Source organism: Petaurus breviceps, unplaced genomic scaffold (assembly GCF_028583685.1).
Source record: "Petaurus breviceps papuanus isolate PSGF00001 unplaced genomic scaffold, PetGlider_PUasm1.0 90692, whole genome shotgun sequence".
Taxonomy (NCBI): domain Eukaryota; kingdom Metazoa; phylum Chordata; class Mammalia; order Diprotodontia; family Petauridae; genus Petaurus; species Petaurus breviceps.
This window is the reverse complement of record NW_027187313.1, coordinates 105928-130070: the sequence shown is the minus strand read 5'-3', so window position 1 is coordinate 130070 and position 24143 is coordinate 105928. Positions and strand designations below refer to the sequence as shown.

Here is a 24143-nt window from a genome sequence, read left to right as displayed (position 1 = left end):
CTCCCTTCCATCATCCCCCCTCTCATCCCCTCCCCCCCATTCTCCTGGAGGGTGAGATACCCTATTTAGTGTGTATTTCACTCCCTCCTCAAGCCAGATTCAATGGGAATAAGGTTGACCCATTCCCTTTTGCCTTCCTATTCTTCCCCTCCATTGTAACCATTTTCCCTTGCCTCTGCTATATGACATAGTTTACCCCAATCTAAATCTCCCCATCTCCTCTCATTATATTCCTCTCACCTCTTAATTTCACCTTTTAAGTATCATCCCTTCCTGTTAAATTGGTCCTGTGCCCTCTATCTATGTATACCTGTAAACATATATACACACATTCACATATGTATTCATATGCCCATATACCCTCATATATATATACATATATATATATATTTCTAATCCCTTCAACTACTGAGAAAAGTTTCATAAATTACAATTATTGTTTTTCCATGTAGGAATGTTAATAGTTCAACTTTGATAAGTTCCTTATGATTTCTTTTCCCTGTTTGCCTTCTCATGCTTCTCTTGCTTCTTGTATCTGAATGTCAAATTTTCTATTCAACTCTGGTTTTTTCAGCAAGAATGCTTGAAAGTCCTCTATTCCACTGAATGACCATATTTTCGCCTGAAACATGATATTCAGTTTTGCTGGGTAGGCGACTCTTGGTTTTAATCCCAGCTCCTTTGACCTCCGGAATATCATATTCCAAGCCCTTCAAATCCTCAGTGTAGAAGCTGCCAGATCCTGGGTCATCCTGATTGTGTTTCCACAATATTCATATTGTTTCTTCCTGGTTGCTTGTAATATTCTCTCCTTGATCTGGGAATTCCAGAACCTGGCTATAATATTCCTAGGAGTTTTCTTTTGGGGATCTTTTTAAGGAGGTGATCAGTGGATTCTTTCAACCTCTATTTTGCCTTCTGGTACTAAAATATCAGGGCAGTTTTCTTTGAGAATTTCCTGGAGGATGATTTCTAGGTTCTTACTTTGGTCATGGCTTTCAGGTAGTCCAATAATTTTAAAATTATCTCTCCTGGATCTATTTTCCAGGTCAGTGGTTTTTCCCATGAGATATTTCACATTGCCTTCTATTCTTTCATTTGTTTGGATCTGTTTAACAGCATCTTGATTTCTCATAAAGTCAATAGCTTCCATTTGCTCCAATCTAATTCTGAAGAAATGATTTTCCTCATTGAGCTTTTGAGATTCTTTTTCCATCTGGAAAACTTGGCTTTTTAAGGCATTCTTCTCCTCAGTGCCTTTTTGAGCCTCCTTTGCCATTTGAGTCAGTCTGTTTTTAAAGGTATTATTTTCCTCAGTCGGGCTGTTGACTCTCATTTCATAATTTTCTTGGATTGTTCTCATTTCTCTTCCCAATTTTTCCTCCACTTCTCTTAACTGCTTCTTAAGGTCCTCTATGGCCTGTAACCAGCTTGTATTTTCCTTTGAAGCTTTTGATGCAGGAGTTCTGACTTCACTGTTTTCCTCCTGTTCCATGCTTTGCTCCTTTTTGTCCCCAAAATAGGAGTGTAATGTTGGAATCTTCTGTCTGCTTTGTTTCCTTACCTGCTCATTTTGCCACTCAATTACTTGACTTTTGGGTTTTTTGCCACAGTAGGACTCAGCCACCAGACAGGGGAGCTTTCGTCCCAAATGCTGGGGTTTTCTCAGCTGCCGGATGTATTAGATGGGTGCCCTCTCTGAGGTCTCCACACGCTCTAGCAAGCTGGACACACACCCCAGGACCTCCACCCTAGACTGCAATCCAGATCCAAGCAGGTTAAAGCAAGAGCAATTACTCCTCAGACTGCTGCTTGGTCCCCCTACACTCTTCAGGCCAGGAGCTGAAGCTGCCTCATGGCACTGGCTGGCTGTGCTGGCGTCTCAGCGGCTTCTCGCCCCGGGGGTAAAAGCCATGCACTCTCACTTACTGGTCCCAAAGTCCAGACTGCACTGGCCTCACACTTTGTCCTTCGCATCTATGTGTTGGAAACTGCCACCGCTGCTGCTCATCTGGAGTCCCTCTGGCCAGCGGCTGGTCAGGCCTGCCCTGGGGCTAAAGCCTCGGTGTGGGACTGGGCTCAGCTCCCAGAGTGCTGTGCTGGATTCCTGCTGGACTGCTGGGCTGTCCTCAGCGGGAAGTTAGCTTCTCTGTGTTGTTTTGTGGGTTCTGCAGCTCCAAAGTTTGTTTAGAGTCCTCTTTTTACATGGTTTGGGGAAGGTCGTGCTTCTACTCCGCCATCTTGGCTCCGCCCCCTATGTCAAAATCTTGAAGCACAGCTCTGGTTACCTTATCCTAGTTATAGCTATCTACAAATGGTAGAATTGCTCAAGGCAGAAAAATATACTACATGTGCTAGTAATTAAGAATATCAAATAAAAATTAATGATCTAACAACATTTTCTAAATCCCAAGGAGATAAATTCTAACTAACTTTTTGGAAGAATAAATAAAATTTAGAAAATATTTAAATGTATTAGTTTTGGTTGTTGTTCTTCATTCTCAAAGATGACCAAAATGACATCACTATGTTGGGGTCAAAGTATAGTGTGTCTGATTGTGGCTGACTGGGTCAGTACAAGCTCAGAAGGCTCTATTCCAGGTTTGGCACAAATAGTCCATGCTAACATTTGGGGTGGAGATGTCTCTAGCAAACCAATACTATCTTTTGTCACGGGTCTCAGAGCTCTTTATAACCATTACTCTTCCTCACAACACACCTTGATGGCAAGAATTATTGTGATGGATTCTACCCTCTGCTAAGACCCTGTGTAAAGGAATGCCTGTTACCTAAACACAAATGAAAGAAAAGACCCTTCTAACCCTTCATGGAGAAAGCTAGGTGGCTCAGTGGACAGAGCTCTGGGCCTGGAGTCAGGAAGACCTGAATTCAAATCTTGCCACAGAACTCACTAGCTGTGCAACCCTGGGCAACTCATTTACCCACTGCTGGCCTGAATCCACTGGAGAAGAAAATGACAAAGCACTCAAGTATCTTTGCCAAGAAAACCCCACACAAGGTCATGAAGTCAGATACAATTGAACAACAACAAACACTTTCATACATTCTTTCCTAATGTGCAGAAGATAGTTAACCTGAAATAGGAGCAAATATATAACTATTAGAATTGACCCTTTTCTTATCAGGCAGCTTTCTTAGAGGCAGCTGATGCCACTGTGGATAAAGCAATAGACATAGTTGGAAAGACCTGAGTTCAAATCCCAAGCTCAGACACTTATTAGCTATGTGATTCTGGGCAAGTGACTTAACCTCTGCCTCAATTTCCTCAACTGTAAAAAGGGGATAATAATAGCCCCTACCTCGTAGGTTGTTGTAAAGATCAAATGAGATAGTATTTGTAAAAATGTACTTACCACAGTGCCTGGAACATAAGGCATATCCAGTCTCATCCCCTAATTCTCTCCTTCAAAAACCCCATGTTATTGTTAAAATGTACTACTTCTGAACTCATCCTTCCCTTTTCTCTTTATCTACTCTTACCGCATCTTACGCCCAGAATGCATTTCTCATCTTTGTCCACTGAAATATTACCCATCATCCAAGGCCAATTCAAATGCCACCTCTTTCATAAAGCTTTTAGTGACCCCTACCTTTCTTTCACCACCCAAACATGTTCTCTCATAGCACTTTCTAACTTTTCTCTAGCTGCTATCCTGTTTTGTTTGTATGATAAGTTATTTGTGTAAATGTTTCATTAGACTGCCATACTGATAACAGTTAACACTTATAAAGTGCTTCATAGTTTACAAAGCAATTTCTTCCCAACAATCTTGTCAGGTAGGTTACTTTTATTATTACCCCATTCTTAAAATGGGTATTATTAGCCCTTTTTTAAAGGTGAAAGAGGTTCAGAGAAGTAAGTTATCTCTAAGCTTGTAGTTAAATTGTTGGGATCCAACAGAGATTCAAAGGTGGGAAGGGCCCTAGTTCAACTTCCTTACTTTATGAATAAGGAAGCAAAAGTCCAGAACAGTTGGCTGATCTACTTGAGGTCACACAGGGAGGAAGGGGCAGAGGGGAGACAGGTACAAGGTAGGTCTTCAGATTCCAAGCCCAGCACTCTGGCTCACCCCAGGCTGGAAGATGGGAGTGAGTACATGACTCAATCTAGAACTGCATCTTCGCTACTCTATGCCTTGGTTTCATCATATGCAAAATGAGGCCTCTGGGTTAGATGACCTCTACGTCTGATCAGGAAGGGACCTGAGAGATCACTTGTTCACCCTCCAATTGAGGGCCTGCTCACAGTCACAATCCATATTCTCAAACTGCAAATCTAATACTCTCTTTATTATATAAGCTGCTTATAAAAATATAAATATATTTATATTTTCATATTAAATATATTATTTATTATATTTATAAAAAATAAATATCCCTGTTTTATTCAAAATCTCACATTCTTCTTACTAAGCCATATTGTTATTTTTATCCCTCCAGCACCTAGTGTTAAAAGAGTAAATTAGATAAATACTTAAAGATGTGTTTCAGAAATGATTGATTGATTGATAAATTCTGAGAATAAGAGCTAGGAGTACCCAGGGCCATTCCTAAGAGGTAGTCTAGTTCTTAGTTTTCATCTAACTCCCTTGGATCCTGCAGAAGGTACACGCCTCTTTTTAGGCTACACATTCCCCTCTGAGTCAGAAAGATTTATGAGAGTCTTTCTTTAATTAACAATTCTGAAACAATGTCCTGCACAAAATCCCTTTTTCCCTTTATCAAAAACCTAACCAACCTTTTTTTGAGAAAACAAAGTAAAAGTTCAGAGTCAGAGAAAGTGGGCAGTGACCATTGAGATCTCAGCCCCACATTTAATTTAATGAATTTTTTTTTCTGGCAAATCTGTACCCAAAATACATAAAATGGAATTTTAATCTATGTAAATTTTTTTTGGAGGGAGGTTAACCCCAAGATAATTGGGGTTAAGTGACCTGCCCAATGTCACACAGCTAGTAAGTGTTAAGTGTCTGAGGACAGATTTGAACTCATGTCCTCTCCTAAATCCAGGGTCAGTGTTCTATTCATTGTACCACTTAACTACCCTAATAAGCTATATGAAATTATTCGAAATTTATGTGAAACCAATTTTTAAATTTTTTAGATTTTGTCACAAATCAAATCAAAGGTAGGTAGTAGTCAAATTAAGAAGCATTTACTGGGGCGGCCAGGTAGCACAGCAAGTAAGAGCACCGGCTCCAGTGTTGAGAAGACCTGGAGATCGATTCCCGGGCTCAGACACTTAGCACCCACCCAGAAACACCTGGCCGTGTAACCTTGAGCAAGTTACTTAACCCCAATTGCTTAGGGGCGGCCAGGTGGCTCAGCGAGTAAGAGCAACGGCTCCAGTGTCGGGATGACCTGGATCAAATCCGGGCTCAGATACTCAGCACCACACCCAGAAATAACTGGCCGTGTAACCTTGAGCAAGTTACTTAGCCCCGATTGCTTATAAAAAAAAAAAAGAGAGAGAGAGAGAGAGAGAAGCATTTACTAAGTGCCAGGCACCGTGCTAAGTAAAGCAACTAGAAATGATGTCTCAACCACTTTCCTTACCTTCATTTTTTGTTTAAAAAGCCAGAGCATTAATGGTATTTCTCAAATAACCTGAATTTCAGGATAGCTTACATTTAAAAGAGGCAGATCATACAGCTTTATTCACTAATGCAAGATTAATTCTATTTCATCCTAGAGAAAATGGATTCAAGTACCTAGTTAATGAAGTAAGAAAAGTAAATCCTTTAAGAAACAAAGGTATAGAGAAGAGAAAATAAGTATTAATTTTTTAAAAAATCTAGTTTCAAGTTTTGTTATTTGAGACAGAAAACCTTGCCCTGTCCACATAACCTGTTAGAGGTATCACCAAATTAGTCACTATAAGGAGAAAATGCTTCACAAATTTTATTTATATAAACATAGATATATGCATCTATATGTCTACGTAGCTATAAATATCTATACAAACATGTATACAAATAGATATATACATATGTAACTTCACTGGAGATAAATGTAACCCAAAGGAAAAATTTACCTGATAGTTTCTTCTTGATACAAAGAACTAACAACTGGTCCACCAAACCCAGCATTTACTTCTTTTCCTTTTTTCTCTGCCATCTGAAAGAAAAGAAAAAGTGGGGACATGGTATTTACATGGGTTACATGATTTAAGGGTATTCCAGAAAATCATTTTGCTGCAAATTGAGATAAAAATACTTTGTCTTTCACAAACTCTAGCAGCTACAAGAATTTTAATGGTAATTTCAGAAAGTTCTCTCTCTCATTTGTGATTCAAGGGCAAATACAGTAATTTCTTCCAGGAGCTACTTACATATTTCTGACCTATAAGCACAGAGTATTTAACTGCAAAATAAAGCCCAGTAAAGGAATCTGAAGTATTATCATTAAACATGAGTGCATTAGTTGAAACATCTGGTTTATCACAAGAATAATTTTTAAAAACCTTTTAACTAGGTAGATAGGTGGGAGAGTAGATAGAGCACTGGGCCTGGAATCAGAAGAACTAAGTTCAAATTCTGGCTCAGATACTTATTAACTGTGTGTTGTACTGAGCAACTCACTTAACCTCTGCCTTCCTCAGGATCCTAAATTGTAAAATGGGGACAATAATAGTACCTCTCAATGTTGTTGTGAGGATCACATGAGATAATTATAAAGCACTCAGCATAGTGCCTGGCACATAGAAAACGGTATATAAATGTTAGGTAGTAACAGTAGCAATAGTGTAAAAATTCTAAGTGTAATCATTCTGAAACCTTTAAAGAGTATGAAAAGAAAGTCACTTCAAAATTCCAAAAGAAAAGGGAAGCAGATTTTCATGAATATCTATGCAGTAAAGGTTTCACAAAGCAAAGTTTGCTGCTCTTCAACATAAAGTAAGTTAATTGACTGGTCTTTTAAACAAGATACTGTAAGTACAAGAATATATGTGCAACATATAAGATCAGTGATGCCAACTTAGGTGTCACTAAATCCCAGAAAGACAAGGTCTTGGTATTTCAGAAAGTTCTAGTTCTAGAAAATAGCTCTGGGTGGTGGTTATTCTGAGCTCAGGAGCTCTGAGGGTATCAATCCTAAGTTCAACATTAAAATGGTGAGTTTCCACAACCTCCCAAGTTGCCTTGGAAGGGTTCCATCAGTCCAGGTTGAAAATGGAAGAGGTCAAAGGCCCCATGCTGTTCAGGATGTGGGCCTGGCCCATGAAAAGTCTCTGAATTCTCAGTGGGTGAGATGGGGACAGCAAAAGAAGGAATGAAGGAAGGAGCTCTGAAATGGAAAGTAACTGCCTGCAGACTAAAAAATAATTGTCAAAATAGAAAAAAAAATTAATCAAAATATATTCCAATTACATGGCACTTTACCGAGGTTAAAATTTTTAGTCATCCTCTCCCAAAAAAGGAAAGTTCCTTCTAAGTTATTTTTATGTTAAACTAGGAAAAAGGAAATACATTATTAAAGTTAAAGTGAAATAGATACACTGAAGATAAAAGCACAACTAGATTTTTCCTGAAATGACTTCTCCTATCTCCAAGACAATGTATACTAAAGAGAATCATAACGTCATTTCATTGTTTTTCATCAAGCAACAAGACCAGAGTAATTTCTAATATATTGTCCAACTTCAGTTAATGAAGTAAACCGAATAAGTCTGCAAAACTGAAAACTGGATGGGGTGGAGTCAAGATGGCGGAGTAGTAACAGGACCTCCGTGCAAGTCCTGCTTCCACCTCCTCCAATTAATGTAAAAAATAACTCTAAACAAACTTTGGAACTAGAGAACCCATAAAATGACAGAGAGAAGCTAACCTCCCGCTGAGGACAGCCCAGCAGGCCGGCAGGAAGGGGCCAGCACAGCGCTCTAGGAGCCCTAGAGCTGAGCCCAGCTGAGCACAAACAAGAGCTTTTAGCCTCAGGGCATCCACAACCAGTCACCGGCTGGAGGAACCTCAGATCACCAGCAGCTGTAGCGGTTTCCAGAATTATCAACACATAGATGCTACGGACAAAGTGAGAGATCAGGGCAGTGTGGGCTTTGGGACCTGAGAATTCAGGAGTGCCATCTGGCCTTTGCCCCTGGGATGATAGAAGCCGCCAAGTGGCTGCTTGCTTCAGAGCTCAAAGCCTGCAGATTGTAGGGGAACCAAGCAACCAGTCTGAGGGGTAATCACTCTTGCTTTAACCTGCTTGGATCTGGATTGCGGTGTAGGGTGAAGTTCCTGGGATGTATTAACAGTCTGCCAGAACGTGTTCAGGCTTCAGAGAGGGCACCAAACTAATACCTTCGGCAGCCGAGAAAACCCCAGTATTTGGGATAAAGGTCCCCTGTCTGGTAGCAGAATCCTACTGTGGCAAAAGTCTCAAAAGTCAAGTAATTGAGTGGCAACATGAACAAGCAAAGGAAGCAAACCAAAAAGAGCAATCCAACTTTACACACCTATTTTGGGGACAGAAAGGATCAAAGCACGGAACAGGAGGAAGACAGTGAAATCAGAACTCCTATACGAAAAGCTTCCAAGAAAAGAATAAGCTGCTTACAGGCCATAGAGGAGCTTAAGAAGAATTTTGAAAACCAAGTAAGAAAAGTGGAAGAAAAATTGAGAAGAGAAATGAGAATGATGCAAGAAAATTATGAAATGAGAGTCAACAACCTGATTGAAGAAAATAACATCTTAAAAAATACACTAACTCAGATGGCAAAAGAGGCTCAAAAAACCAATGAGAAGAAGAATGCCTTAAAAACCCGAATTTGCCAGATGGAAAAAGAATCTCAGAAGCTCACTGAAGAGAATCATTCCTTCAGAATTAGATTGGAACAAATGGAAGCTAGTGATTTTATGAGAGCTAGTGACTTTATGAGAAATCAAGATACTATTAAACAGATCCAAACAAATGAAAAAATAGAAGGCAATATGAAGTATCTCATTGGAAAAACTACTGAACTTGAAAATAGAACCTGGAGAGATAATTTAAAAATTATTGGACTACCTGAAAGCCATGATGAAAAACAGAACCTCCAAATCATCCTTCAATATATTCTCAAGGAAAATGCCCTGATGTTTTAGAACCAGAGGGCAAAATAGAGGTTGAAAGAATCCACTGGTCACGTCCTGAAAAAGATCCCAAAAAGAAAACTTCTAGGAATATCATAGCCAGGTTCCAGAGTTCCCAGATCAAGGAGAAAATATTACAAGCAGCCAGGAAGAAACAATTTAAATATTGTGGAAACACAATCAGGATAACTCAGGACCTGGCAGCTTCTACACTGAGGGATCAAAGGGCTTGGAATATGATATTCTGGAGGTCAAAGGTCAAACATCAGGGCAATTTTCCTTGAGAATTTCTTGAAGGATGATTTCTAGGTTATTTTTTTGATCATGCCTTTCAGGTAGTCCAATAATTTTTAAATTCTCTCTCCTGGATCTATTTTCCCAGGTCAGTGGTTTTCCCAATGAGATAATGCACATTACCTTCTATTTTTTCATTTGTTTGGATCTGTTTAATAGTATCTTGATTTCTCATAAAGTCACTAGCTCTCATTAAATCACTAGCTTCCATTTTCTCCAATTTAATTCTGAAGGAATGATTCTCTTCAGTGAGCTTTTGAGATTCTTTTTCCATCTGACAAATTCAACTTTTTTTTTTTAAGCAATTGGGGTTAAGTAACTTGCAAAAGGTTACAGTTTTTTCTGGGTGTGGTGGCAAGTATCTGAGCCTGGATTCGATTCCAGGTCATCCTGACTCTGGGGCCGGTGCTCTTACTCACGTGCTACCTGGCTGCCCCACACATTTGGCTTTTTAAGGCATTCTTATTCTCGTTGGCTTTCTGAACCTCTTTTGCCATCTGAGCTAGTCTATTTTTTATGATATTATTTTCTGCAGTCAGGTTGTTAACTCTCATTTCATAATTTTCTTGCATCATTCTCATTTCTCTTCCCAATTTTTCCTCCACTTCTCTTATTTGGTTTTCAAAATCCTTCTTAAGCTCCTCTATGGCCTGTAAGCAACTTGTATTTTTTTTAGAAGCTTTTCGTGCAGGAGTTCTGACTTCACTGTCTTCCTCCTGTTCCATGCTTTGATCCTTTTTGTCCCCAAAATAGGAGTGTAAAGTTGGATTGCTATGTTTGCTTTGCTTCCTTTGCCTGCTCATGTTGCCACTCAATTACTTGACTTTTGAAGTTTTTTGCCACAGTAGGATTCTGCTACCAAACAGGGGAGCTTTATCCCAAATTCTGGGGTTTTCTCAGCTGCCGAAGGTATTAGTTTGGTGCCCTCTCTGAAGCCTCCACGCACTCTGGTGAGCTGGTCACACACCCCAGGACCTCCACCCTAGATAGCAATCCAGATCCAAGCAGGTTAAAGCAAGAACAATTACGCCTCAGACTGGTTGCTTGGTCCCCCTACAATCTGCAGGCCAGGAGCAGAAGCAGCCATGTGGTGGTAGCTGCGCCTCATCTGCTTCTCACCCCGGAGGCAAAGGCCAACGGTACTCCCGAACTACTAGATCCTAAAGTCCACACTGCCCTGACCTCTCACTTTGTCCTTAGCATCTATGTGCTGATAATTCTGGAAACAGCCACAGCTGCTGGTGATCTGAAGTCCCTCCAGCAGGCTGGCCCTCTATAAAGTTTCTTAAAGAAAAAAAATCTAATTAGGTAGGACAGCCAGGTCATATAGGGAATAACATTGCTGGATTTCGAATCAGTAAGACCTGAATTCAAATCTTATCTCAAACATTTACTAGCTGTGTGACCATGGGCAAATCAATTCACCTCTCTCAAACTTGGTCTCCTCATTTGTAAAATGTGGATTAAAGCACCACCTTCACAGGGTTGTTGTTTCAATCAAATGTACAGTGTTTTGCAAACCTTAAATCACTATAAAATAACATATTATTTTAGAGCACTCAGTTTAGAGTCTAAACATTGCTGTCCTGGAAAACATTGTATCTTGGGCAGAAGAGACACCTAAAATTCTGTCATGAGATTCAATGCCATATGAGAATGCAAAAACAGACTATTCTCTTTCCCTATCTATCAACTTCATGCTTTTCAGGCTAACTTTGACTGCTTTTATCCTGTCTCTGTTGCCCTTAGACCCCAGTCTTCATATCAAATGAATGTCTCTTGTGAAGTCCAAGGGGGTCAATTCCATTTTCCCCTACTTAGAATCTATTTAACCATTTTTCTGTTGCTTTTGCAGTCAGGATATAAGATTCTAAATTGGCATGTAACTGATGTAGAATCCATTGCATTCAGTAAAGTAAAACTTAACAACATTGTGGAATCTCTTTTACGATAGAAAAAAAAAAACACAAATTTCTTTCCCAAAGAATTTCCATATGCAAGGAGGGACTTAAGCAAATAAAAAAACTCAAAGTTAAACCTTCATGTTGATTTCTATCCCCAAGTATATAAATTCTTAGCAAATAAAATGAAGCAAATTTGAATATAAGTTGTTCCAGAAGTACAGATTTGGGCTAAAAATTTTTAGATGGTGACAAATAAGCTATTTTTCATTTCTGGGCTTCAAAGTTGCCTCAGGTATTATATGAAAAGATGATAGTAGGTGATCTCTAATATTTCCTCCAGCTCTAAATCCTATGATCCCATCTACTGAACCATAAGTCTTAAACTAAGTGGTTCATACGTTGTTTCTTCTGAAATTAAATTAATAAGTACCTTTCTCACAATAAAAGTGCATTAAAACATATCTTTGGGACCATCAAGTCACAAGTTAAATTTGTTTCCATTCCTTAAGTTTCCATTTTTTCTTGCCTCTATAAAAAAAATCACATCTCAAGGATAAAAACTTTAAAAACTGGAATAAACCACTAAAACATCACTGAAATTGATTTATGACATCTAAAAACCATATATATCCTGTGAAGTTCCTATTACTGAGCAGCTTGTCTTGAAGAAAAAGTAAAATATAATGTCTTTCTTTTCAAATATTGTTAATTTATATAAACATCAATGATTCCTACTCTAATATACTCTGTAGTATTCAGCCCCTATTGTATTACTGCTTAACATCATGTTTTTCATGATGCAATCAATAAAATGTGATAAAAAAATAACTGATTGAATGAAATTATTTCTAAAATATTTTTATTTAAAATTATTTTTAAAAAATTAGAAATGTCTAGAAATCTGAAAGTGTGCTTAACTGAAAAAGGATATGTGGAAAACTATGGAAATTTGAGGGGAAGAAATGTGTACTTCAATGTTAACCATCTTTAGAAACACTGTATTATTAGGAAGCACTAAAAGCAGAAATTTTGATCATTCAATAAATACAAGAAGAGCATTTAAATAAGAGAAAGACAAACAGAAAAGCAGTCTTCTAGCATTTTTAAGAGTCTATTTACTACACATCAGGCACTGTGCTAAGCATTAGGGATACAAAGAGAGGCAAAAATAATACTTTTACAGAAGCTCACGGGAATGACAAAATGCAAGTAAATAAGTACAAACAAAACACAGATAAGAAAACTTGAGGGAAGTGTCAGAAGTTCAGCACAAAGACTATTAAGGAGGGAAAGGCTTCCTGCAGAAGATGGTATTTTAGCTGAGACTTGAAGGAAGCCAGGAAAGCTAGGACACAGACGTGAGGAGGAAAAGCATCCCAGAGGTCTGAGGGGTCATATAATAAAATGCTCAGTGGGGCACTTTATCACAGAGAATGTGGAAGTCAGTAACATATTAGAACACTGGAAAAGTAGGAAGGGGCTAGGTTATAAAAAAAAACTTTTTTTTTCCATTTTTCAAATGCTTTATTAACTTCTGATTTACATAATTCATTTCCACCAGATTTTGAGTTACAAATTTTCTCCCCATTTTTCTCCTACCCACTGCCCCAAAATAGCAGTCCCACAGGATATCCCCTCCTCCAATCTACTCTCTCCCATATCTTCTCCCATACCCCCTTTGACTTTTCCAGTAGGGCATGGTATATCTCTATGCCCCAGTGCCTGTATATCTTATTTCCCAATTACATGTAAAACAGTATTAATTATATATATTTGAGTATTTGATTTTACAACTTTGAATTCCAGATTCATTTCATTCCTCCCTTGTCACCCACCCTCACTGGGAAGATAAGCAGTTCAGTATAAGTTGTACATGTGTAGCTAATGCAAAACATTAACACAGTGGATATATTGTAAAAGACTGACTATATTTCCCTCCCTCCTATCCCACCTGCCACTTGTTCTATTCTCTACTTTGATCCCACCGCTTTTCAAAAGTGGGTGCTTCCAACTCCCCTCCCCCCCCCAGCCTGCCCTCCCTTCCATCATCCCCCCTCTCATCCCCTTCCCCCCTACTCTCCAGTGGGGTGAGATACCCTATTTATTGTGTATTTCATTCCCTCCCTGAGCCAAATTCAATGAGAATAAGGTTGACCCAAATGCCCTTTTGCCTTCCTATTCTACCCCTCCATTGTAACCATTTCCCCTTGCCTCTTCTTTATGAGATAGTTTATCCCATTCTGTCTCTTCCCATCTCCTCTCATTATATTCCTCTCTTACCTCTTAATTTCGCCTTTTAAGTATCATCCCTTCCTATTCAATTGGTCCTGTGCCCTCTATCTATGTATACCTGTAAACATATATACACACATTCACATATGTATTCATAATGCCCGTATACCCTGCTGTATATATACATTTCTATTCCCTTCAACTATTTTCATACTGAGAAAAGTTTCATAAGTTACAATTACTGCTTTTCCATGTAAGAATGTTAATAGTTCAACTTTGATAAGTTCCTTATGATTTCTTTTCCCTGTTTACCTTCTCATGCTTCTCTTACTTCTTGTATCTGAATGTCAGATTTTCTATTCAATTATGGTTTTTTCATCAAGAATGTTTGAAAGTCTTCTTTTCCACTAAATAACCATATTTTCCCCTGAAACATGATACTCCGTTTTGCTGGGTAGGTGATTCTTGGTTTTAATCCCAACTCCTTTGCCCTCCAGAATATCATATCCCAAGCCCTTTGATCCCTCAGTGTAGAAGCTGCCAGGTCCTGAGTTATCCTGATTGTGTTTCCACAATATTCAAATTGTTTTTTCCTGGCTGCTTGTAATATTCTCTCCTTGATATGGGAATTTTGGAACCTGGGTATAATATTCCTAGGCTTTTTCTTTCTGGGATCTTTTTTCGGGAGGTGATCGGTGGATTCTTTCAACCTCTATTTTACCCTTTGGTCCTAAAACATCAGGGCAGTTTTCCTTGAGAATTTCTTGGAGTATGATTTCTAGGTTCTTTCTTTGATTATGGCTTTCAGGTAGTCCAATAATTTTTAAATTATCTCTCCTGGTTCTATTTTCCAGGTTAGTGGTTTTTCCCATGAGATATTTCACATTGCCTTCTATTCTTTCATTTGTTTGGATCTGTTTAACAGCATCTTGATTTCTCATAAAGTCATTAACTTCCATTTGCTCCAATCTAATTCTGAAGGAATGATTCTCCTCAGTGAGCTTTTGAGATTCTTTTTCCATCTGGCAGATTTTTAAGGAATTCTTCTCCTCATTGCCTTTTTGAGGCTCTTTTGCCATTTGAGTTAGTCTATTTTTTAAGGTGTTATTTTCCTCAGTCAGGCTGTTGACTCTCATTTTGTAATTTTCTTGCATTGTTCTCATTTCTCTTCCCAATTTTTCCTCCACTTCTCTTATCTGCTTCTTAAGGTCCTCTATGGCCTGTAACCAGCTCATATTTTCCTTTGAAGCTTTTGGTGTAGGAGTTCTGACTTCACTGTCTTCCTCCTACTCTATGCTTTGATCCTTTTTGTTCCCAAAACAGGAGTGTATTTTTGGATTCTTCTGTTTGCTTTGCTTCCTTTGCCTGGTCACGTTGCCACTCAATTACTTGACTTTTTGGCTTTTTGCCACAGTAGGACTCTGCTACCAGACTGGAGAGCTTCATACCAAACGCTGGGGTTTTCTCAGCTCCCGGAGGTATTAGTTGGCTGCCCTCTCTGAAGCCTCCACACGCTCTGGCAAGCTGGTCACACAACCCAGCACCTCCACCCTAGACCGCAATCCAGATCCAAGCAGGTTAAAGCAAGAGTGATTACCCCTCAGACTGGTCGCTTGGTCCCCCTGCAGTCTGCAGGCCAGGAGCTGAAGCTGCCATGTGGTGGCACTGTGCCAAAGCCCTCAGCGGTTTCTTGCCCTGGCGGCAAAAGCCGCACTCCCAACTAACTACTGTGTCCCAAAGTCCACACTGCACTGACCTCTCACTTTGTCCTTAGCATCTGTGTTGGTAATTATGGACTGCCACAGCTGCTGGTGATCTGGAGTCCCTCCAACTGGCGGCTGGTCAGGCTGCCCTGAGGCTAAACCTTCGGCATGGATCTGAGGTCAGCTCCCAGAGCACTGTGCTGGCAGATTCTTGCCGGCCTGCCGAGCTGTCCTCAGTGGGAGGTTAGCTTCTCTGTGTCATTTTGTGGGTTCTGTAGCTCCAAAGTTTGTTCAGAGTCCCCTTTTACATGGATTGGAGTTGGTGAGAGCCAGAGTTGCGTGGAGGTCCTGTTTCTACACCTCCATCTTGACTCCTCCCCCATGTAAAAAACTTTTAAAGTCAGAAAATTTTGTATTGATCCTAGAGAATCAATTTGACAGCTGAATGGAGGATGCATTGGAGTGGGGAGAAACCTGAAGCAGGAAGACACACTAGAAAGCTAATGCAATAGTCCAGGTGTGAGAAGATGAAGGCTTGTAGTAGAGTGGTAGCCAAGTCAGAGGAAAGGAGGGGGTATGTATGAGAGATATTACAAAGGTTGAAAATGAGAGGATCTGACAAATAATTGCCTGAAAACATAGCACATTTACAAAAACTAATAATGTGCTGGGGCATAAAAACTCAAAAACAAGAAAGCATAAACGTTAGACAGAATCTTTATTGTCCATAACACAGAAACTATTATTTAATAAGGGATATATGAAGAAAAGATGTAAACTTGGATATTAAATTAATTCTCAAGAATTTTGTTGTTCAAAGAATAAATCATATAAACAATAGATAATTTTATTTTAAAAAATTACAATGAAGCAAGATATCATTATTGGCAGCGTTTGGCATGTAGCCAAAGTACTTGGTATGGGAAAATTACTATCTCTACATATTTTCAACACAAAAGGCAAAGAATAGGTCAATGAATTGGCTATACAAATAAGAAATTAGAAAACAACAAATAAAAAAGCCCAACTAAACAAAAATTAGAAATTTTGAAAATAAAATAATTTTAAATCACTAAATTGATAAAATATATGTAGTAGCTGATTTTTTGGGGAAGATTTTTATTAATATGTTTACTATTAGTTTACAAGATTCAGTTTCACAATTCCTTGAGTTTCAAATTTTCTCTCCCTCCCCCCATGGCGGCATACAACCAAGTATAATATCTGCAAATACATTTACACTGGACATTAGTCAGGTTATAAAGAGGGATTGTATCAGATTGGATGAACAATGGGAAAGAGGAAATAAAACCAAACAGGAGAAAGAAAAAGAGCAGGTAGTTTGCTTCAATCTGGATTCAAACTCAGTTCTTTCTCTGGATGTAGACATCTCTCTCCCATCATGAGACTTTTGGGGTTGACTTATAACCCTGAATTGCTGAGAAGAGTCCAATCTATCAAAGTTGGTTGTCACACACAAATTTCTCCTGTCTCTACTCTTCTCACTCAGCATCAGTTCATATACGCCTCTCCAGGTAGAAGACCATCTGCTCCTCTTTTCTTATAGCACAATAGTATTTCATTACATGCATATACCACAACTTGTTTAGCCATTCCCCAATTGATGGGCACCCCCTTAATTTCCAATTCTTTGCCACTACCAAAGGAGCTGCTATAAATATTTTTGTACATAAGGTTCTTCCTCCTACTTCTATGATCTCTTTGGGATACAACCCTAAAAGTGGTATTGCTGGGTCAAAGGGTATGAAATTATTTATAGCCCTTTCGGCATAATTCCAGATTGCTCTCCAGAATGGTTGGATCAGTTCACAACTCCACCAGCAATGCATTAGTGTTCCAATTTGTCCACATCCTCTTCAGCATTTATCATTTTCCTGTTTTGTCATCTGAGTCAATTTGACTGGTAAGATGTGGTACCTCAGAGGTGTTTTGATTTGCATTTTTCTATTAAATAGTGATTTAGAGCATTTTTATATGCTTATAGATATCTTTAATTTCTTCCTCTGAAAACTGCCTGTTCATATTCTTTGACCATTTATCAATTGGAGAATGACTTGTATTCTTACAGATTTGACTCAATTCTGTGTATTTTAGAAATGAGTCCTTTATTAGAGACATAGGTTGTAAAAATTCTTTCCCAATTTTCCACTTCCCTCCTTATCCTGCTTACATTGGCTTTGTTTATACAGAAACTTTTCAATTTAATGTAATCAAAATTATCTATTTTGCATTTTATAATGCTCTCTAATTCTTGTTTGGTCATAAAGTCTTCCCCTCTCTACAAATCTGAGAGGTAAACAATTCCTTGCTTTCTCAGATTGCTTACAGTATCAGCCTTTATACCTAGATCACGCACCCATTCAGACTTGATTTTGGTATATGGTGTTAGATAGTGGTCTATGCCCAGTTTCTGCCATACTATATTCCAGTTTTCCCAGCAGTTTTTGTCAAATAGTAAGTTCTTATCCCAAAAGCTGGGGTCTTTGGGTTTAGTCCATTATCCCTAGCATTTCTTTTCATTAATTCCCTTGATATTCTGGACCTTTTGTTCTTCCAAATGAATTTTGTTACTATTTTTTCTAGCTCTATAAAGTAGTTTTTTGGTAAATTGATTGGTATAGCACTAAATATATAATTTAATTTAGGTAAAATTGTCATTTTTATTATATTAGCTCGACCCAGCCACAAGCAATTGATGTCTTTCCAATTAGTTAGATATGACTTTATTTGTATAAAAAGTGTTTTGTAGTTGTGGTCATATAGGTCCTGGGTTTTTTTTGGCAGGTAGATCCCCAAATATTTTATAATGTCTACAGTAACTTTAAATGGGGTTTCTCTTTCTATCTCTTGCTGCTGAATTTCATTAGAAATATACAGGAATGCCAAGGATTTATATGGGTTTATTTTGTATCCTGCAACTTTGCCAAATTTATTTATTGTCTCAAGCAGTTTTTTACTTGATTCTCTAGGATTCTCTAAGTATATGATAGTACCTGATTTAAAAAGAATAGAAACCATTACGAAATTTTATTTCAAGAATGAGGAAACCAATTTATCATGATCAAAAATTTTAAATGGCAATTCCCAACAGAAGAAGAAATAAAATAAAATGTTAGAAACGATTTTCTCCAATCAATATCAACAAAAATTAGAGCTTAAATGAAATGGGTGAAAATTTACAAAAAATACAAAAGAGACAGATTAATGGAATAAGAAATAATTTAGTTCAACTTAAATTTCTTTAGAAACAAATTGAATAGCCAGTAAAATGCCAAAAGAAAACAAAACATCAAACAAAAATGAATCATTTGCAATTTAATTTTATCAAACTTTCAAATAACAATTAACTCTGATAAACTGTCTGCAAAAATAGAGAAAGAAGGCAAGAAAAAAGGTGCTATACCAAACTGCTTCTATAAGAAGGGTTATAACTAAACTAGAAAAAGATAAAGAAGAAAAATTATACTATAGACCAGTATCAATGCAAAAATATAAAATAAAATGTTAACAGAAAGGCTACAACATTTATAGAGGTTTTACATCATGACTGCTGGATTTATATATGGAATTCAAAGTAGGTATAATATTAAGAAAATGATAATAATCACTTTTTAAGAATTAATAATCACAATTATATAAAAATATATTAATTTATATTAGAAAATCTAAAAAGATATTGGCATAAATGTACCATTCTTTAATACGGTAAACAGAATAAATACTGAAAGATTTCCAGTAAGTTTAGGCATAAAGAGGCTTTCTACTGTCATAACCATAATTTTACAATCCTAAAAATGCTAGTTATTACAAGACAAGATAAAGAAATTAAGTGAATAAGTACAGGCAAATATATATGCATATATATGCATGCATGTATGTATGTAATTTTTTAGGTGATACAACTATTTAATTAAAAGAATTCTGGAGATTCAATTTAAAAATTAACTGAAACAGCTAAGAGCTTCAATAAAGTGGGAAGATATAAAATAAATCCACAAAATCATCTGTCCTTCTGGCTATCAGCAGTCAAATTCAGTAAAAAGAGACAGAAAAAAAAAACACTCAAAAGAACTAAAGAATGTAAAAAATATCTAAGAGTCCACCTATCAATGCATACATAGGGATTACATGAATAAGATTACAAAAACTTTTTTTAGAAAAATAAAGGAAAACATAAACAAATGGAAAGATATTATTTGCTAAAGTTTGTACTGTTCTAATGTAACAAAAATGACATTGCTAACTAAATCAATTTACAGATTCAATGACAGCAAAATACCAATGGGTTATTTTTAAAAATTATTTGAAATAATAATGAAATTCACCTGGAGGAACAAAAGGTAAGAAATCTCAAAGGAATAATTTTTAAAAGACAGAAGAGTAGCAGGTATAGATCTCAATATGTTACAAAGTAGCAATCATCAAAACTATTTGATATTATTTTAAAAAAACAGAAAAAAAATCAACAGAATAAATTAGGTATACAAGATGCAGAAGTAAATGAATAATAACATAGCAGAAGTAAAATGGTAACATAATATTTGGTAAACCTATAGAGTCAAACAACAGGGGTAATGACTCATTAGTTGACAGAAAATGTTGGGAAAACCAGAAAGAAGTTTTAGACCAACCTCTCATAACATGTATCAAAATAAACTCTAAGTGGATATATAACAGACTAAAAGGTCACAACATAAACAAATAGGAGATGCAAGGAAGCAAATACTTGTTTACATCAGGAGGTAAGGAAAGAACTATTGACCAAAGAGGCCACAGAAGATAAAACTGATAATTTTAAATAATTGAAAAGCTTTATACAAACAAAATCAAAGCTGGTAAAATTAGATGGGAAATAAGTTAACTGGGGGGTAGGGAATGGGATGGGGATGGGAAAATCTTAGCAGTAAGTTTGTCTAATAAAGGTCAAATATCCAAAAATATACGGGTAATGGATTCAAATGGCTAAGAACAAGAATCATTCCCCTCAAAGCTAAATGGTCAAAGGAAGAGAACAAGAAATTCTGGAAAAAAAAAAAAAAGGAAAACTGTGATTTATCATCTTTTTAAAATGCCCTAAATTACTAATAATAAGAGAAATGTAAACAAATAACTCATGTTTTTCCTGAAACCTTTAAAGATTGGCAGATATGACAAAGAAAAAATGAAAAGGAAAATAGCAACTGTTGGAGGAGATGAGAAAGGATGCACATATTAATACACTGCTAGAGAAGTGATGAACTGGTTTAGACATTCCAGAAAGCAATCTGGAACTATACACAAAAAGTCACTATACTGTATATACCATCTGACTTAGTAGTATCACTAAGACATACGGAAAGCACTCGTAAGGGACAAATGTATCAATAGAAGAATTTTTTTTTAATTTTCACATAAGCAATAGAAAAGAATGTGGTATCCATTAATTGGGAACTGCAAAACAAATTGAGATATACAAATGTAATGATATCTGATTACACACCAAAAAAAAAAAAAGGATGAATTCATTGAAACATGGAAAGACCGATGCAAAATGAAATAAACAAAACCAAGACAATTTTATTCAATGACCATAATAGAGAACAAAAACAACCTTGAAAACCTTAAAAGAACTCTTACCAATGCAATGACTAACCACCATTCCAAAGCACCAGTGAAGCAATGCTACCAACCTCCTGACAGAGAGGTGATGGTGAATTCCAGGTGCAAAATGAACAGTTGACACACAGACTCAAATGGTTAATGTGTAGATTTGTTTTGAAGATGATTATGCTTATTTTTCAAAAGAGAGGGTTTAAAAAAATTGGCAGCAAAATCTGACAGGTGGAGGTTTGATGATGATGTTTAAAAAAGGAAGGGAAAGAAAAGTCATTGAAGAACTTAAAGTAATACAGGGAAGAAAGAAGAAGGTTTAGGGAGAGAAGCCACCACAGATGGGCAGAAAGGGCAGCTTTAAAACTACCATGTTGAATTTATGGTTTTTTTTTTTTTTTTAAAAAAAACATCACTTTTAAAAATAGACAGTAAAAGTTGGTAGGGGTAGCATACTATCCCATCACATTAAGAGTCAGACATGAGTGAAAAACCACTGACACAGCAATACAACTACTAGGTCTGTATCCAAAAGAAATAATAATAAAAAAAAATAAGGGAAAAGGACCTATATGTACAAAATTATGTATAGCAGATCTCTGTGGCAGAGTATGGCTATATTCAACTCAACAAGGAATCAACTAGGAACAGAGAAGGGGGAAGTGGAGATCAAGAGGAAGGATAATTTCAGTTCAGTATATTCAGGGAAGGAATAGCCATAAATAAAAGAAATTAATTTTGGAGGGTAGATTATGAAAGAAGAGGGAAGGTGGAAAGGAAGTAAAAAAGTATTTAATAAATGCCTTCGTGCTAAGCACTGTGCTAAACCTTTACAAATAATATCTCGTTTAATCCTTATTAATAACCCTTGGAAGCAGTTGCTAGTATTATCTCCATATTACAATAGAGGAAACTGATGCAGGCAGAGATTAAGTGACTTGTCCAGAGTCACAAAGCTAGTGAGTATCTGAGGCGAAATCTGAACTCAAGTCTTCCTGACACCAGACTCAGTGCTCTGTGTACCACTTCATAGTCTTGCACTTTTAAAATAAAGGGATGATTCGAGAGCACTGAGTGAACATTAATTCATCAAAACTATGAATTGGGCACACAACTTTAGCCAAATATCCCTAATGAATATCAACACAAACATTTTTTTTTAAATATTAGCATAGAAGGCCATAAAAACACATATAAAAGATTATACACAATGACCAGGTTTCTTTAAATAATAAAGGTCTTCTATACTTGATTGTATGCTGCCATGGAGGGCAAGGAGGGAGGAGCTGGAGGGGAGGGAGGAGGAGAAACTCAAGGAATTGTGGAACTGAATCTTGTAAACTAAAAGTAAACAAACAAATTAATAAAGACAAAAAATAAAAATAATAATAATAAAGGTCTTTTGGGCAAATGAATGAAAATTTCCTTAATTTAAGCCTCCTTTCTTAATGAGGAATTACACATACACAAATATGTAAATGTATATATACATACACATAGTCTTCCTGTAAACATTCCCAAATATATACATAAAAGGTAGCATTTACAAACAGAAAAAAAAAATGCAGCAAGCAATTAAAATCACTTGGAATTCAATTTTGGTAGAGTCACCAAAATAAACGCCAAACTGATGAAAACACACAAAAAACATTCAATTAAAAAAAAAAACCCAGTGGGGAGGCCAGGTGGCGCAGTGAGTAAGAGTGCCAGTCCCGGCCTCAGGAGACCCAGGATCGGTTCTGGCCTCAGATACTTGGCACCCACACAAAATAACTGGCCGTGTAACCTTGAGCAAGTTACTTAACCCCAATTGCTTAATTAAAAAAAAAAGGGGGGGGGCTTTAAAAGGCCTCAGAGTCTGAAGAAACTAATATTCAAGTTTAGAAGTTATCTAATTCTGTACACAGCATTCCAAAGAGAATAGAAAATTGTTAAGGGAAGAAGAAACTTTAAACTATAAGCAGCATCTTACTTACATAGCAAACTTAATTACCTATAACACAGCCTGGAAAGACACTAGCAAAAAAAAAAAAAAAGAAAGAAAAAAAATAACCTTTGAGCAGTCAAAGAGATCTAAAATGCATATATCTGGGGCGGCTAGGTGGCACTGTGAGTAAAGCACCGGCCCTGGAGTCAGGAGAACCAGAGTTCGGTTCCGGCCTCAGACACTTAACACCCACACAAAAAAACTAGCCCTGTGACCTTGGGCAAGTCTCTTAACCCCAATTGCCCTCCAAAAAATAAAATAACATAAAATGCATATATTTTAGTCTTAAGAAACTCAGGACCTGAGTCAGAACCTCTTTTATTGTAATTTTATACATTAACATTAATTTATTTACAATAGTAATGTTAATATGTTGTTTATAATAATTATTATATATACTATGTTTATAATATTACTATTATAACAATATTAGTAATTTATATCATTAAGCTTTAATTGCTTAAAAATGCACTAAGACTTCTGGGACACCTTAAATGATTCTAACAAGCTTAGCTTGACAGGAAAACAAAAGAAAAAGAAAAAAACACATAAAAGGAAGCACAAGAATTTACAAGACGTGTCAGTCTGGGGCCATTTAATATAGAACCAAACAATCTTACACATCTCAATAAGCCCTGAGGTCAGCACAGTATAATAATGAGTGACTTGATCATAGGATTTGAAACTGGAAAAGAATATGAGTTCATCTAAAAAGAGCTTGATTTGGTCAAACTCACTCAATTTACAGATAAGAAATCTGAGGCCCAGAGAAGTTATGTAACTTCATTTAGGCCTTAGAGGAAGCAAGAGCAAGAGTCAGAATTCAAATCCTGGTTTTCTGATTTCTGATTCAAATCTAGTACTAATAATTCCTTTATACCATTTTGTTTTGGTCAAAATAATGCCCAAAGGTTATTTTTTTCAAGTTCAATTATATATAGTGTACTATCATTTAAGATAAGAGAGAAAGGATTATATATAACCCATTTATAAAATATTTCCATCCAAAATGATTAAAAGGTAAAAGTTTGGTTACTTAAAAGTCTTAGTTATCTGGAAATTTCACTTATATGGACACTTTGACCTCTGATTTTAACAGATGAAGTACTGCTTTACTACATCTAGGAGCCCCATAGACAAAACTATCTCCTTCATCCACAACCTTCTCACTTACACACTGTAAAGTGGATGACTATAATGATAACGCTGGATCCCAAATCAAAGGTTATTAGCAAGAACCTGTCCTGTTTAATAGCTTGTAGATGATGTAAAGTTTTAACTATTTACTAAAAAGCAAATTCCTGCCTAGAATTATGCTTGC

At 36.8% G+C, this 24143-nt stretch overlaps 1 protein-coding gene across 4 annotated transcripts in view; it reads right to left on the bottom strand.

Moving 5' to 3' along the window:
• ACBD6 (acyl-CoA binding domain containing 6) overlaps positions 1-24143 on the bottom strand; it is a 233060-nt gene that overhangs the window by 166905 nt on the left and 42012 nt on the right. For all 4 annotated transcript variants that reach the window (XM_069065439.1, XM_069065440.1, XM_069065441.1 and 1 more), the window contains exon 4: positions 6056-6138. In XM_069065439.1, the coding sequence (XP_068921540.1) occupies positions 6056-6138 (83 nt within the window). The remainder of the gene's footprint in view (positions 1-6055; positions 6139-24143) is intronic.